This window comes from Melitaea cinxia, chromosome 20 (genome assembly GCF_905220565.1).
Source record: "Melitaea cinxia chromosome 20, ilMelCinx1.1, whole genome shotgun sequence".
Taxonomy (NCBI): Eukaryota; Metazoa; Arthropoda; class Insecta; order Lepidoptera; family Nymphalidae; genus Melitaea; species Melitaea cinxia.
Window position 1 is genome coordinate 9,425,747 of NC_059413.1, and position 16,709 is coordinate 9,442,455.

Below are 16,709 nucleotides of genomic sequence, written 5' to 3' on the forward strand. Positions count from 1 at the left end.
ATTGAACCAACGTGCGTAATGGGCATTAGGAAAATATTGATTTTTAGCAGTAAATAAAAAAATCGTGTCCTAAAATATTGTGCGTATCATTATCGTAGCGGACGCTCTTAAGCCTATAGCAGTAAAATTTATAATTTAACACTATTTAACCCAGAACTTAATATAAACAAAAACCTTACAAAGAAAGCATTGAATTTCAACGTTTACTTAAATCGCTCTACGGTAAATTGACGAATTGTAAACTTTGAATACGAAAATTGAAAATGTTAACATAAGTCAAATTTAGCTTAGTCAGCGATTCGAGAATAAACAACAATGCATTATTTTTGTCTTTTTTGTCATTATTTGCAGTATGAAGTTGCAGTGAAATTATCACTAACTATATTCTTAACGTATTTTGTTTTAAATGTCGTATGTACATAATACATTCTTAATTATTATTTTTCAAATATGAATATAATTAAAGAAATTTATATTGAATGTTATACCTTATTCGGTCCAGATCAGGCATGCCCGGTCTGGTCCTTCTAAGGAACACGAAACAATTTCTACTCGGGCAGACGATATCTTAGTATTCGCTGTGTTTTTTTAGTATATGTAGTATTCAGACAAAAATATTCAAAAAATACACACAAAGCATCAAAAAAACCGCTTGTTTAGTATTTTGCATTCCTCAAGATATCTTGGACTTGATCCCGTTGCTCTTGATCTTCTTTACGTCGATGGGTAAAATGTTGAAACTGAAAAACTCGACAACCTTTATTCACTTTCACGTTTTTTTGGTAGAGATTAATCTTGTGTTCATCAACATAATTATAACACGGAATAACAGTTGATTGAGATTTCGGTCATTGATATTTTTAAACGTGAATACATTTTTGGCTTTAAATTAAAAAAAAAATAATTAGTAGAAATTTAATGGCCGTTTCAATAGATATTGCGGTATAGGAAACTTCACGTTTAGGGAAGCTTACATTTTTTTTAATCGTGTTAAACTTATTAATCTTTTTTAGTTTGACGAACCGCTCGCGCCTCGGTCAAAGTACTGGCTCATATCTGTTGCATTGGCGGTTGCGGTTTCGATTCCCGCACACGACAAACATTTGTATAATGGATAGAGATGTTTGCCGTGGTCTGAGATTAGTACTTTTGTATTGTGTTATTCCGAACCTCTGACACAGGAGCAAATCATACTTGACACCATTGAGTATACGGTTTTTTTTTTTTTTATCTACTTCAGTAGAATGACGACCGATCCTACGTGTTGTGAACTATTGGTGTACTCAATGATACCCGATACGATCCGAGAGCGATCAATTCCAACAACATGAAAAAGCATCTACCAGAATAATATGTTAAATAAAAAATATATATTAGTATCCGCTATATTGTAATAACTACAAAAACTGTATTTTAAATAATATCAAATAATTAAAAATAATAATCTGACTTGAAATAAAATAACTTAAAATTATTTAAGTTGATTATATAATCTACATACATATACATTTTAGTAAGGTGCTAACGTTAAAAATTTTATTACTAACGAAATTTTAAATTAAATTTTAATTCTATCTTTGAAAATCATTAAAAAGGCCTAGCACTTTCCCCTCATTTGCTGTACGCAACAGTTGAAGATGGTAATCTACTTCCACTTGTTGCTAAAATTTTCCAGCACGTTTATAAGTATATCAAAATTGTACGATATACGCGTCTGTTTAGCACAAACACGTTTAAATGATAAAAACAACACGCCAATATAAAAACTTTTATAGGACGTGTCTATATTTACCACAAATAGTACAACTATCTACAATCTTATAAAATAACTTTCTAATTGCCTAAAAACATTATAACCATTGCAACTATTTTGATGAACAATTTTTGTATTATATTTATATTTTTAATACCGCCGTTTCGGATACTTTACAGCAACTGTGGTCATGGGAGGACTAATAAATATTAATAATGATAATAATATTCCTTATTAATAATAATAATAATAATTCTTTATTTCAGGCAACAATTTGACCCATAAAACAATTTGACTGTCTTCAATTCTTATAATCAAATACAACTTAAAAAATAAATAAATAAATGTCACGACAATTTGAAAAACACAATTACAATAATAAAATGAAACTAATTACAATCACACAATGTCCAATATGAATAATAATAATTAATATTTAAAGCTTTCGCTCCGGCATTTGTATCGCAAGGTGTCTATCGCAGCAATGCCGGAGCTAGAAGCAGTCAAAACGCTCCGCGATCATCTTCAGCACACTGTTTTGGCTGCCCCTTACTCTACGCACAAAAGATGCGCATCGCTTACGCATGGTGGTGTGTAAGCATTCGGTTCTTGCGTCTGCAAATTATTTTATTTATTGCACACCATTAAAAGGTACAAACAAAAGTAGTACAAATAGAGAAAGATGTACAAAGGCGGTCTTATCGCTAAAAAAACGACTTCTTCCAGGACAGTAGGGCAAAGAAAAGCGGCACCGCGATAAAATCCGAAAAATTTGTTTCATTATAATGAATGTAATTCGCCTAGTTACAAAACAATAAACATTATAAAATAGTATATTTATATACTTAAAAAATATATATTTATTTAAAATACAAGATTTACAGATATAACATTTAAGGCAAATAAATCATAAAGATAGTATTGAAGTTACAGTCAGCTCGTAGTATACATACAGTACTTACCTTATAGTAGGAAATAAGGCCCATTAATGAATGTTTTTCGTAATACATTAGAGTTTGCCGCAAAGAACAACAACTTTCATTAAACATTATAATAGCATTGCAAATGACATGAAATTGGTGATAATTTTATAATTCAAAAAATTCCCAAGTAGTGGTCATTAGAGAAATTACTATTATTTTCGTTTCTTTTCATATTAAACTACGGTAAAATAGAGTCAAAATAGGGTCGGATAATTCATTTCTCAATCATTTGTCGATCAAGCATCAATAAGTAGTATATATATATATATAGCTCATTGGAGATAATGGGGTAAAATATGGAATTTCAAAAGAAGCTCAAAAATAAATATAGTTTGTTGTTCCGTTACCAAAATAAATTACTAGCAGAAACGATGTTCACACAAGTACGTACATACGAACGTAGCAGTTAAAGTTCACAACTGTCATGTATGACGTATTTGTTATCTGTGGAGCAATGCATAAATCGGTGACAGCCGCCGGCAGTCAAACGCGCTCGACAGATACTCTCTGCTTGTAAAACCGTTGCCTTTCAAAATTTGCTAATAACCGTTAATCGCTTATAATTCACCAACGTGCTTCAAGATTATTAGAATTGCTGCCCTCGAGAAAGGCTGGATCATCGTGCAGTTGCAGACCCAGGTACGTTATACATTGTACTTCGTTTGTGCTGCTTGTCGTGAACATCGTTAACACTTTATGTATGTGACTCCGCCACCGCTCAGGTGCAATTTCCATACATAAAATTTGGTGCCGAAACCCGGGATCCGGCCTATTTCACAATTCGAGCTAGGTATATATGGTATTTTCTGGTGAAATCGTATCAATAATCGTAATAACCTAACCTGAAACATAATCTAACATCGCAGTTTTGGTTACTCCGTCATCGCCAGGTTATCCATTTTCGTGCCTAGTATCAAGTAATTTTAATAATTGTCACTATCGAAAAGGCGTTTTTTCAATTTCGTATCGCAAATAACGGAAATATTCAGTGTAAAATCGTAGGAACAAAGTTATGCAATCACAAAATATCGGTGCTTAATTTCTTATCGGCTTACATTTTACACTAAATTCATAATACTTTCTTTAATTTGCATCATTATATATCAAATAATAATTGTTTTGTTTTGAATATCACAGCGAATTCATCTAAATAACATTTAAATTAGAAACAAAGGAGTACACGCGGCGACACAGATTACAACATAATTTGTTCGATTTTCATACAATTCGCAAACGAACTTGTGCCGCTCGCTGTACGTATTTACGTTTTAGCATTCCACCTTGTATCCCAGTATATGTTATAGTAAATACAAAACAATACAATATATGTTAGTAGTAATTTGTTCGAACTTACTAATTAAAACGAACTAAAATTCTATTGTCTATTTAAAATTATATTTCATTAGGAATTATTTTATATCTACCTACATAAGTAATTGTTATTTTATCGAACTTTGAATATGTCGTATTTATTAAGTAAACATTCTACACGTAAAATGAGTGCGTTTAAAAAAGGTAAACCGAAATCTATCGATGTTGAATATACAACAAAAGATTTACCTATGTTGCGTAGAAAACGAACTATTGCTCATAATCGCTTACAAAAGGCGTTGGAACTCGGAAATTTATCATTAACGGATCATTCTCAACGTGACATGTTTCTATCTTATTACCAAGAAATAAAAGATATTGCAGCAACTTTTGAACATGCGCATCTTAATATTTTACAAATTTTAGAACCTTCGGATTCTGATGACCTTGATGATACTTATGAACGATTCGACGAGATGTATTATAATGTATTAGCTATCCATCGGTCAATAACAAGGGGACAATCGGAAAGTTCATCACGCGTGTCTTCTAATTCGAATATTCGGTTACCAAAAATCGTACTTCCTCATTTTTCTGGTGACATAAAACGGTGGCCTGAGTATTTTGATACTTTTAATGAATTAATTCACAATTGCCCTTCCTTAAGCGATATTGAAAAGTTTCATTATTTGACTTCATCTTTGAGCGGTGAAGCGTTGTTCGTTGTCAAGGCGTTCCCTCTCTCACACGAACATTACGAACATGCGTATCAAGCGCTCATCGCTCGGTATAAGTGTAAACGCGCTTTAACATTTACATGTTGGAAGGATCTTTTAGCTATTGAGTTTAAATGTACTAACGGAATTGAATTTAGGAAATCGCTAGATTTATTTGAAGAAAATTTAAGTATTTTAAAAACTGCTGAGTTACCTATTCAACATTGGGATTTTATTTTGGTTTATCACATACTATCGAAACTTGATTCAACCTTACGTCGTAGTTTTGAGGAAAAATATTCAGATGTTGACCTCCCTACATATAAACAATTAATTGGTTTTCTTAGAACTAAATGTGAGGCTTTGTTGCGCGATACACATTTTACTGAAAATAAACTGAGTAAACAGGTCATCAAGCCTGCTTCATCGACACCTTTTCAAAAACCTTTCAACAAGACGAATGCCTTGATAGCTTCAGCTGACGTACAACAAAATAGTAAAAATGTTGCCGTATCGAATAAATGTCCTTTTTGCGCACAGACGCATACGATCTTATCTTGTTCTGAATTCCTTAAAAAACCCGTAGAAGAACGTATCAAAATAACCACCGAGAGGAATTGGTGTTACAACTGTCTTAAGTCGTCTCATCAATTAAAAAACTGCAATTCCGTTTTTTCGTGCCGTGTTTGCAAACGTAAGCATCACAGCCTACTCCACCGTGAGAAAGGTATCGAAAACAATAATACGTCGTCATTAGTGACAAATTCTAAATCTAATACTGCAGTTTTACTTGCAACTGCGATTGTGCAGGTCAAGGATTCGTCCGGATGTATGCAATCGTTTCGAGCCTTGTTTGACAGCGGAAGTCAAAATAACTTTATAACCACAGCAGCAGTGAATCGTTTGCAACTGCAAATATTTCCATCCTCTTCTCACATAAGCGGTATAGGCGAAACACAGACTTCAATCGTAGGGCATGTTCGTTGTCAGATCGGTCACCATGATAAAATTATATTCAACTTAGATATGCATGTCATTGATTCAATTTGTGGGGATCAACCCATCGCTAAATTAAAAACAACCGAGTGGTCACATATCGAATCACTACCTTTGGCAGATCCAGGATTCGACATCCCTGGTCCGATTGATATTTTGTTCGCTGCGGATGTATTTACCGAATCGTTACTAAATAAAACAATCAAAGGTGGTCCTAATCAACCTACCGCATTTAATTCCGTCTTTGGCTGGCTACTGCTTGGCAAATCACAGCTAGCCTCCAATTCATTGTTAAATACATCATTGCAAGATGACAATGAATTAAATTCATTAGTTAAGCAGTTTTGGGAACTAGACTCATTACCACAAGCGTCATCCTTAACTCCAGAAGAATCATTGTGCGAGCATAAATTCAAAACAACTCATACACGAGATGAATCGGGCCGATATATCGTGAAGTTACCGTTTAAACATGATTCGGAGCCAATCTTTGAAGGTTCTCGTGATGTTGCTTTACGACGATTCAGTGCAATCGAACGGAGGCTTTCTCGTGATCCAGAATTGCGTCGTCAATACTCCGAATTTATGGAAGAGTATCAACACAGTGGCCATATGTCGCTCGTTCCCATAGACGAAATGGGGAGAGGTAAATACTACATCCCTCATCATTGCGTTTTGCGTCCTGATTCCGTAACTACTCGTCTCCGTGTCGTTTTTGACGCTTCGGCTAGGGATCTCCGTTCTCGTTCTCTAAATGATTCACAGCTTATCGGTCCAAAATTACAACCAAATCTTTTGGAAATTCTATTGCGTTTTAGAGAACATGAAATCGTATTTATCGCTGACGTTCGCGCCATGTATCGTCAAATCCTAATTTCACCTGAACACCGCGACTATCAGCGTATTCTTTGGAGATTTTCCCCTGCCGACCCACTTCGTGAGTATCGCCTAAATACAGTAACCTATGGAGTCTCTTCATCTCCTTTCCTTGCTTGTCGCACGGTCAGACAGCTTGCTGAGGATTCAGGTGATGGGTTTCCTTTGGCAAAACAAATCGCGCTCTCTGATGTATATATTGATGACGTTATTACTGGCCAGGCTTCATTGAACGAAGCTCTAGAAGCTAAATCGCAAATTATTGCTCTTTTTGAGTTGGGGTGTTTTCATCTCCGCAAATGGATGAGTAACGACCCACAATTATTAGCTGATCTGCCTCCGGAGGACTGTTTAACTGAGTCGGTTTCTTTTGATGATTCTGAAACTCTTACTTTGAAAGTTCTTGGTTTGAAATGGGATCCTAAATCAGATGCATTTTTGTTTGAAGTTAAATCATCAAACCAGTCGTGTACCAAACGATCAATTCTTAGTGAAATCGCGCGAATCTTTGATCCTCTGGGATTTTTATCTCCTATTACGATAAAGGCAAAATGTCTCATCCAAAGATTGTGGATACTTGGCGTCGGGTGGGATCAGACTCCCCCTGAAGAGATTGTTAAGATCTGGGACATTTATCGAGCTAACCTTTCTTGTCTAGCTGATGTCAAAATTCCTCGAAAAATCACTAGTTCGATTGCTACCTCATACGAACTTCACGGATTTTGTGATAGTTCCGAAATCGCATATGGGGCCGTTATTTATTTACGTTTCACAGATCACAATGGAGAGATTCAAGTCCGTTTAATTTGTTCAAAGGCTCGTGTAGCACCTTTAAAGCGAATATCATTACCCCGCTTAGAACTTTGCGCTGCAGTCCTTCTGTCAGATCTATTCAGATTCGTACGGGATACTTATGTGGATCGAATCCCTTTGAGCGCAGCTTATATGTGGTCCGATTCTACAATTGTATTATCGTGGTTAAGGTCTCATTCATCGCGCTGGGTTACATTTGTAGCAAACCGGGTGAGCCACATTCATGATATAATACCGACTGAATGCTGGCATCACGTGCCCTCGGAGGAAAATCCAGCCGATGTCTGTTCAAGAGGACAGTTTCCGGATGAAATCGTTCACAATTCCCTTTGGTGGGCGGGGCCATCCTGGCTATCAAAGGATCGAACTACGTGGCCAAATTCATTTGAAAGTCTCTCTCCATCTGACGAGGCAGTCGTAAAGTCCGAGTCTAAATTATCGTCAGTTCTTCTGATTGAAAAGAAATTAACCGAATCTCATCAAGGTACTTTCGAAATGTTATTATCTAAATTCTCAAGTTTACAAAAATTGTTGAACGTTTTGGCATACATAAATCGCTTTATAAGAAACGCAAAAAATTCTAATCGTCCTAATTGTAACCTATATATCACTAACGTCGAGCGACATAATGCGCTTATGCAGATCGTAAAACACGTCCAACAAATTGCATTCTCTCAAGAAATCTTAAATATTAAAGCTAAGAGACCGATTCTTAAACAGTTTAAAAAACTTAACCCTTTTTTGGACGATTACGGTATTCTTCGTGTTGGAGGTAGAATCTCGCGATCGGGGCTTGAATATGAACATAAGCATCCTGCATTGTTACCACCTGACCATCCACTAACCATTTTAATAATAGACTTTATTCATCGTAACTACTGCCATACGGGCATAAATACAACCCATTTTTTATTACTGCAGCAGTTTTGGATTATTTCAGCAAAACGTGTCGTTCGTAGTCGTTTATCGAAATGTGTCCAATGTTATCGAACAAATTCAAAACCGTTGCAACCTTTTATGAGTGACCTTCCATCCTATCGCGTTAACCAAATAAAACCCTTCTCAGTAGTAGGTGTAGATTTCGGGGGACCCTTTCGCATTAAACTCGGTTCTCATCGTGGAGCAAAAATTGATAAGGCATATTTATGCTTGTTTGTCTGTCTTGCTACGAAGGCCGTTCATCTCGAAGTAGTGTCTACGTTATCTGCAGAGGGATTTATTGCCGCACTACGCCGTTTTATTGGAAGACGCGGTCGGTGTAACGTGATTCATGCTGATTGTGGCACCAATTTTGTTGGTGCTAGAAATCAATTGTCAGCTCTTATGGAGAGGGCTTCTGTTGCTGAGAAAATTGATTTTAAATTTAACCCGCCCTCGGCACCTCACTTCGGTGGCGTTTGGGAAATCCAGATTAAAGCTGCAAAAACACACTTGCATCGAGTTGTAGGCGATCAAGTACTCACCTTTGAGGAACTGACTACACTCTTCGTTCAGATCGAGTCAATTCTGAATTCGCGTCCGTTATATCCCCTCAGTTCTGATCCTAACGATCTGACTGTGCTCACGCCTGGACATTTTCTCACCCTAGAACCTTTAACTGCTGTCCCCGATGAGGATCACACTAACACTAAACTTCATCGGCTTAATCGGTGGCAGCTGTTACAATCTTTTCATCAGAATTTCTGGTCTAGATGGAAACATGAGTACCTTAATTCATTGACCGAACGCGCCAAATGGACTAAAGAATCTAAACCGTTATCAGTGGGTTCAATGGTGATAATTAAAGATGATAATCGTATACCACTTCAATGGTCACTGGGTAGAGTGGTTGATCTACACTTCGGTGCTGATGGGATAGCTCGAAGTGCTGTTGTTAAAACATCGCAAAATCATTTGACTCATCGTCCATTGGTTAAGTTATGCCCTCTTCCAATCGAACAATAAGTTAATTATATATAATCTTTTTTTTTTTTTTTTTTGTTTTGTTTTTTCTTCTTCTTCATATTGGTTAAGTCATAGGTTAAATTAATATTTTCATTCTATTCCAATGTTGTCTCTATTCAATTTACTCTTATCGTGATACATGTTTATTTCAACCTTGCTAACATCGTATCTTTCATTTTCATTTTGTTATCATCGTATCGTATTCGTTATTTGTCTCTATTAATTCAATCTTATTTTGCCAGAAAATACCATAGGTATTTTGGTGGGCGGGATGTTCCGTTACCAAAATAAATTACTAGCAGAAACGATGTTCACACAAGTACGTACATACGAACGTAGCAGTTAAAGTTCACAACTGTCATGTATGACGTATTTGTTATCTGTGGAGCAATGCATAAATCGGTGACAGCCGCCGGCAGTCAAACGCGCTCGACAGATACTCTCTGCTTGTAAAACCGTTGCCTTTCAAAATTTGCTAATAACCGTTAATCGCTTATAATTCACCAACGTGCTTCAAGATTATTAGAATTGCTGCCCTCGAGAAAGGCTGGATCATCGTGCAGTTGCAGACCCAGGTACGTTATACATTGTACTTCGTTTGTGCTGCTTGTCGTGAACATCGTTAACACTTTATGTATGTGACTCCGCCACCGCTCAGGTGCAATTTCCATACATTTGTCTTTATTTTTCTATCTACAAAAATGGAAAAACCTTCATGCAAACATGCTACGCTCATTTTATTTTAATAACGTGTTTTAAAAAACGCTGAAAAAAGTGTTTAGATAGGTATTAAAAACCGTCAGCGGCTTATCCAAAGTTGAAACATTAACTTTTTATGTGTTTTTGTCTTAAAAATTTCCGGAAAACCAATGAAAATTTCTAGCAGTATTAACTGAATAATAAATATGGCATTGTTCACAAATGACGAAAACACATGTTTAACTATTCCAGATATATGAATCCTAATGTAATATTTTATAGCCTCACGTACCTATATAAACTAGGTAACAAATGCGAAAAGAATTTTTTATATCACACCGATAACCGAGATTACCGCGCCCAACCTACCTCAATAAATTAGATTTCAAAGGTCAAATAATTTTTTTTTTATCTTACTTATCAGTACTCAATATTACCGCATCGATACAAAATTATTTGTATGTCTTACAGACATTTTTAGTACAAGCAAAATAAATATGTGAATAAATTACATCGAAGTAAGTCTAGGAAATAGTAAACATGAACGAGTTTAACGGAATGAGTTATATAACAGTGGCAATCGTTGCTCCGGTGAATGTCTCGCCCCCACCTCCGACTATGTACAGGCTGATGATTATATTACCACGTTGGTATTATACGACTTAGTTGAGAAGGTCGTTTGTATGCAATATTATACAGAGTAAGAATTTATTTGTTTAAATCCGTAAAACTCGTGATGTAGTAGAAAGTCTCTGTACCAACTTATTGTTAGTGTATAGACTATAAAAATGTACCTACTAAGGTTAAGATACGGGACGATCCAAAAAAGAATTATTAGAAAAAAAAAATTATAATACTAATGATTAGAAAAAATATAATTAGAATAGACTGTTTATTGTAGTATAAATTTTACTTACAACGCATACAATATTATAATTAAAGAAAGACAAAATATATAAACCGTTATTGTAAAATACTTAATATGTAAAAGCTAGTGACAAACACATTAAAAATATATCCGTAACAAATGCCACAACCACATGTAACGCGAAATATCACTCGTCCAAGAACTCGTCGACAATGAACGCCATTACGCAGATGTACCACGGCTGCCGTGGACCTCAGCGTTCCGGAATGGATACATTACCTCGCCGCGGCGCTATTCCTGCTGTGGCTCGTCTTCGGCCGCAGACGAAGCCACGTTGAAACATCCCTGTCGACATGATTATGTATGTAGTTAGCCAATTTTATTATCTGTATTTATAATCTAAAAAGCGTATGCTTAAGTTTTATATTGTTTTGTTTTCGATACTCTTCATCGGTACAAATGATTTGTAAAAGAATCTTGAAATTTTTAAGGGTATTTATATTACACAAAGGAGAATGATACGATTCTATACATTCTTGGGCCAAAATGTAATGAAATTAAAATGGTATCAATTAATGCATTTAGGCTCATTGATCCCTCGCTGAAAATTATCTATATTTTGGCTATCTGAGAGTGGAGTTATTAGACTTTTTGTAAAAGTGAGGTTATGTTACAATGTCTATAAAAAAACCTGATCACTAAGTTCTTGTAGAACTAATGATTGTTATATTTAGTGAAGAATGTTTGAAAACTCGTTACAAATACTGATATACACTTGAAACCATAAATAAATATCAGGAATGGACTCAGAATGCATCGGAAAACAGTAAACACGAAACGAGTGACGGACACAGTATTATTGTTAGCCTGCTGTCAAGGCTGCCATTAAAAATATGATTTATTTTAAATCGATATGAAATCGATAATCATTTTAGTTTTCAGATATTAATTGATATTTTCGATATTAATGTAACTTTATTTGAAATGCACATTATTGTTTACAGCTTTAATTGTGCATCTAAATATCTTGAGTTAATTAACTAGTGCAAACATTTTCTTTTTGAATTGTGTAATCGATTATAATTGAATCGATACCCAAAATTTGATGAAAACTATCTTTCTCAATTTTCTCCGCTTCCAGATTCAGAATCGAGCTGATATTTTATATTTTAAAATAAAAAAATATGACCAATTTTTTAAACCATATCTCTACTCATTACATTTTGGCCCAAAAGTCGCCATCTCCTTTGTTTAACAAATAATTTGTACAAAATACGTATGAAATTGTTGATATACTAATAATATAAATACTATTTCAACAAAATCTGTGTGACTAAAGGCTCTCTATGCCTATACTGTAGTGGTTTAAAGACTAAGTTGTAAGTGTAACTAAGAAAATATACTCAGCTGCACAATTAATTGGCCACCTACCTTTTTCGCTTCAGCCTGTAACATTTCACTGCTGAGTAAAGTCCTCTTTCGCCATGTAGAAGAATAAACGGAGCTTAATCCATCACGCTGCTATCAGGAGTACATGATAGCAACCGGGACCGACAGCTTAACTTGCTCTCCAAGGCACGGTGAGGAGTATAATGGGGACTAAAATTTCATAGATTGAAAAATAATAATATTTATCGTATGAAAAATGTCATATGAATTTTCATTGATCGTGAATAACTCCTAAAATAGTGACAATAAGAGATAGCCGTATAATATGAATGCGTCGAGTACCTCCATAATATGGTCGAATTACACGAACTGTTGTGATTGTTACCACAACCTGTATATAGTTCCGGTGCGGGCAACTACGGCTCTCCACTTAATGTTATACAGTACTGTGTTAGTCATGTTGCAGCGGCCTTCACGACACGACGTATTTTAATAAGTTACTTTATCTCTAGTATGTAAATATTAAACTAGATTTATTATTAGACATAATATTTTAGTAAATTGAATTTAGGTGAGCCGATATTTTTGATTTATACAATACTAGCTTTTCAAAATTTTCAAAATCGGTCAAGTAGTTTTTGAGGTTATTCGTTGCAAACAACCTATAAATCCACAAACCTTACCCACCAATTTATACACCACCAAATCTTCTCTCATCATTATCATCATCATCATCATTTCAGCCTATTGCAGTCTATTGCTGAACATAGGCCTCCATAAGTTCGCACCGAAAATGGCGCGAACTCATGTGTGTTGCCCATAGTCACGACGCTGAGCAGGCGGGTTGGTGACCGCAGGGCCTGCTTTTTCGCACATAAGACGCTGTTGCCTGTCTTCGGCCTGTGTATTTCAAAGCCAGCAGTTTGATGGTTATCCCGCCATCGGTCGGCTTTATAAGTTCCAAGGTGGTAGTGGTACTGTGTTATCCCTTAGTCGGCTCTTACGAACCTCCACGGGAACAGAGGGAGCGGCTATATTCTTTAATGCCGAAGCTACGTGTAATATAAATATAAACCATATTCAAAGAATTTAAAAAATCATTTTAGTCAAGTAACTCGTTTGTAAATGTAACTTTGAGCTTAACGACTCTACATTTCATTCACAAAACTTGAAAACTTTTCAAGCTGACTCTTTCTATAATTTTGTTATTTCAGCAGTCCTTCAACTAAAAATGTTTGTGGCAACATGGTAGCAACATAAGATAACAAGCGTTTTTCAACGCTTCCATGACTTTCCATAGATCGATTATAATAAGTTTTACAATCATTTTATATATTTTTCTGCGTATTTCTATTTTTATAAAGCATTTGAGCTTGAACTAAGTGAAGAATTGTGGGTTAATCAATTTTAAGTGATATCATCGTCAAAAATTTTCCACTTAAAACCTCATTAGGATTTTATATCTCGAGAAATATTAATAGAACCTTGTTACTGTGTTTAAGTTTTTAAATTGGCCGTTTAGGGTTGGCATTCCAGTCTAATGATGACAAACTATAAGTTTTATGACCATAACTATAAAAAACAAAATAAACTATAAAATAGTTCGTTAAAAGTTATCAAAACAATCATCGTGTTCGGAGGGGTTGTTAAACATATATGTTGGTCGAAATGAACCACGGCGACCAATTTTTGGTGTTGATTTCTGTTTTTTTATTTTTTTATTTTATTTTTTATTATGTTTTAATTCCTTAGGGTGTTTTATGCAGTTGTTAGAATATATCATCTAAACATAAACTATGATAAAACAAATGAAAACATGTACCTTGTAGTCTATAAATCTTGTACAGTGCGTATCGGATATTCCTTATAAGTAATGTTGTACACGAGCCAATACCATATTTATTAATATTCAACAGGTATTCTACTAGGAATTGCTATATTTTATTGCTATGCGCCGTATTTCAAATATACGTTTTATTTAGTTATCTAAAAGCTTTTTAATATTTTTTAGTTTTTGTATAGTGCGTGGCGCCATCTAGTTTGGAGTAACGGATTTAAATACGTAGCTTGTTTTCGTATTTATTAGTTTAACATTTCTTCTTTAGGTGGCGCTAGTAGTAGCTTTGCATAGATTGTTAGTTTTTTTTAACTTTAAATTAATATTCTCTATACCAATACATTCTAAACAAGTATTTTTTCACATGAAAATAATTTTTTCTGGTAATATTCACATATATGTATTAATGGTTCTTTACAACTGTGTTTGACAACACGCTATTTCTTTTTTTTTTATTTAATTAAACGTGAAGTAACCTTGTACTTCCCATTTCACACACCCGATTCACATGTAGAAAGTAATCACCGCCTCTTCCGTTGTTTAAAACTGATTATCAGAAACGCTCCTTAAATCACACTGTCTTCTGCGCGTCAAGCTTTGAAATGTAGCGTGAAAGTCTATGAATAATCGGGATGGCATTTCCTTTCAATATACATATATACAAGTGTGGATCTTATTGTTCACGTAATAAAGATTGTTTTAGATTAAATCTACACATCTCTATGGGATTTCACAGGGAGCGGCCTTCCAATCTTGTACATCTAAATTTTACAAGCTCTTAGAAAGTTTCATTATGGAAATTTTGCGGTCGAAATATGGTCGGCTGAGATAGCACTCCGAAAATTTATGATAATATTTCAATTGCGTTTTATATACCTCTTAATTGTTAACACTGAAAATTCATTAGTACGTATAGAGTTGCTGTATTTTAAAAGCTACAAATATTACTATAATGTAAATTTAAGAAATCGGAACGATTTATTTTTCACATATAATTCGGATAAAAGTTTGTTAATGTATATCTTATTCTTTAATTCAACACGAAATTCATGAGCGAAACGTCTATTATTTTATTATTTTATTTACAGTAAAAGCTTACTTATATATTCATTTACGAGTATAACAAATAGAATAATTACACAACTTACAAAAAGAATAATCATTCAAACAACATCCAAAGATACAAAACGATAATATCATCGTAGTAATCACACGGGAAAAGCGAGTAGCCGTTACGGTGAAAACGAGCGTGCAATTCTGCGCGATTCACGAATGCTCTCACCAGGAATCGAATCCCGCATAAATCATAGCGCCTGTCAACTAACTCGTTTACAAATTGGCCTCACACTCCCTAGAGGTGAGTGCATTAAAATGAAATACGTAGATAGAAAACGTCGGCGGTCTGTCTTTGTATATCAATACATGTCTAATAGAAAACACAATGAAATATCAGCACTATTTAGTACTTTTTAAACGACTTCAAAAAAGGAGGAAGTTACTCAATTCGACCGTGTATATATATAACGTATGTTATAACTCCGTCGTTTATGAACCGATTTTGATAATTCTTTTTTGTTGAAGGGAGATATCCCTGGTGTGGTACCATGATAATCCCAGAGAAATCGAGGGAAACTCGAAAAGCCGCATAACTTTTTACTGGGTGTACCGATTTTGATGATTTTTAATTTAATCGCAAGCCGGTGCTTATCATGTGGTCACATTTAAATTTCATCGAGATCTGATTGCAACTTTTGGAGTAATCTTTGATAATGCGTATTAACTTGACTAATTTTTCGTCGTAATTGAAGTCGGTTTTTTTCGTTTGCCTGCAAACACAATTATTCTGACTGAACAATAAAATACATTATCGTTTTACAGATGAAAAATCTGGAGACAATTAATTAGTTAAGTCATAAATATTTATTTATTCGTTTATGCTATCGAAATTGGAATGTGTGAATGAATGTCATAAAATTACGAATAATTTAACAATAAATCATAACTTTGAAAACCTATGCCACCAGCATGTGTTGTCACATTTATTGAAAATACCTGAGAGCTACCATGTATCTCTCCCAGGGGTTGCAGTGGGTTCATGCTTTGGGGTGAAAAATGTATACTTACTGTTGAATTTTATTACTTATTCTTGGGATACGTTGTTGCAAATATCTAAAACACAAATTGGTTGCCACGTATATTTTTTTAGAGTGATAGTGGTTTCTTGTTTTAAAGTTAATGTTAAATGTTTATTATTAAGTCTATTATCATCATTATGCTATTGAGTGTCTTTTATCAGAATGTTCGTGGATTGCGAACTAAAACTAAAGATTTTTACTCTAATGTGTTAAATAATAACTATGATATTATTTGCTTGACTGAAACGTGGCTTTTACCCGGGTTCTTTAATGAGGAATTATTTGATACCAGGTATGAAGTCTATCGAACGGACCGTGACTATCAGCGCTTTAATTTAAGCTTGGGGGGTGGTACTCTTATAGCGGTTCGTCGCGAAATTATTGTAGAC

General features: G+C 34.7%; 1 protein-coding gene across 1 annotated transcript; it reads left to right on the plus strand.

The window, feature by feature from the left end:
* The first annotated feature begins 4,232 nt into the window (after positions 1-4,232).
* On the plus strand, positions 4,233-9,392 carry LOC123663725. Its single transcript, XM_045598391.1, has one exon. It carries the CDS (start codon positions 4,233-4,235, stop codon positions 9,390-9,392), a length of 5,160 nt encoding a protein of 1,719 aa, XP_045454347.1.
* The last annotated feature ends 7,317 nt before the right edge of the window (positions 9,393-16,709 follow it).

Excerpts from the sequence above, each read along its gene's own strand:
- LOC123663725 (XM_045598391.1), top strand. The coding sequence starts at position 4,233 with ATGAGTGCGTTTAAAAAAGGTAAACCGAAATCTATCGATGTTGAATAT.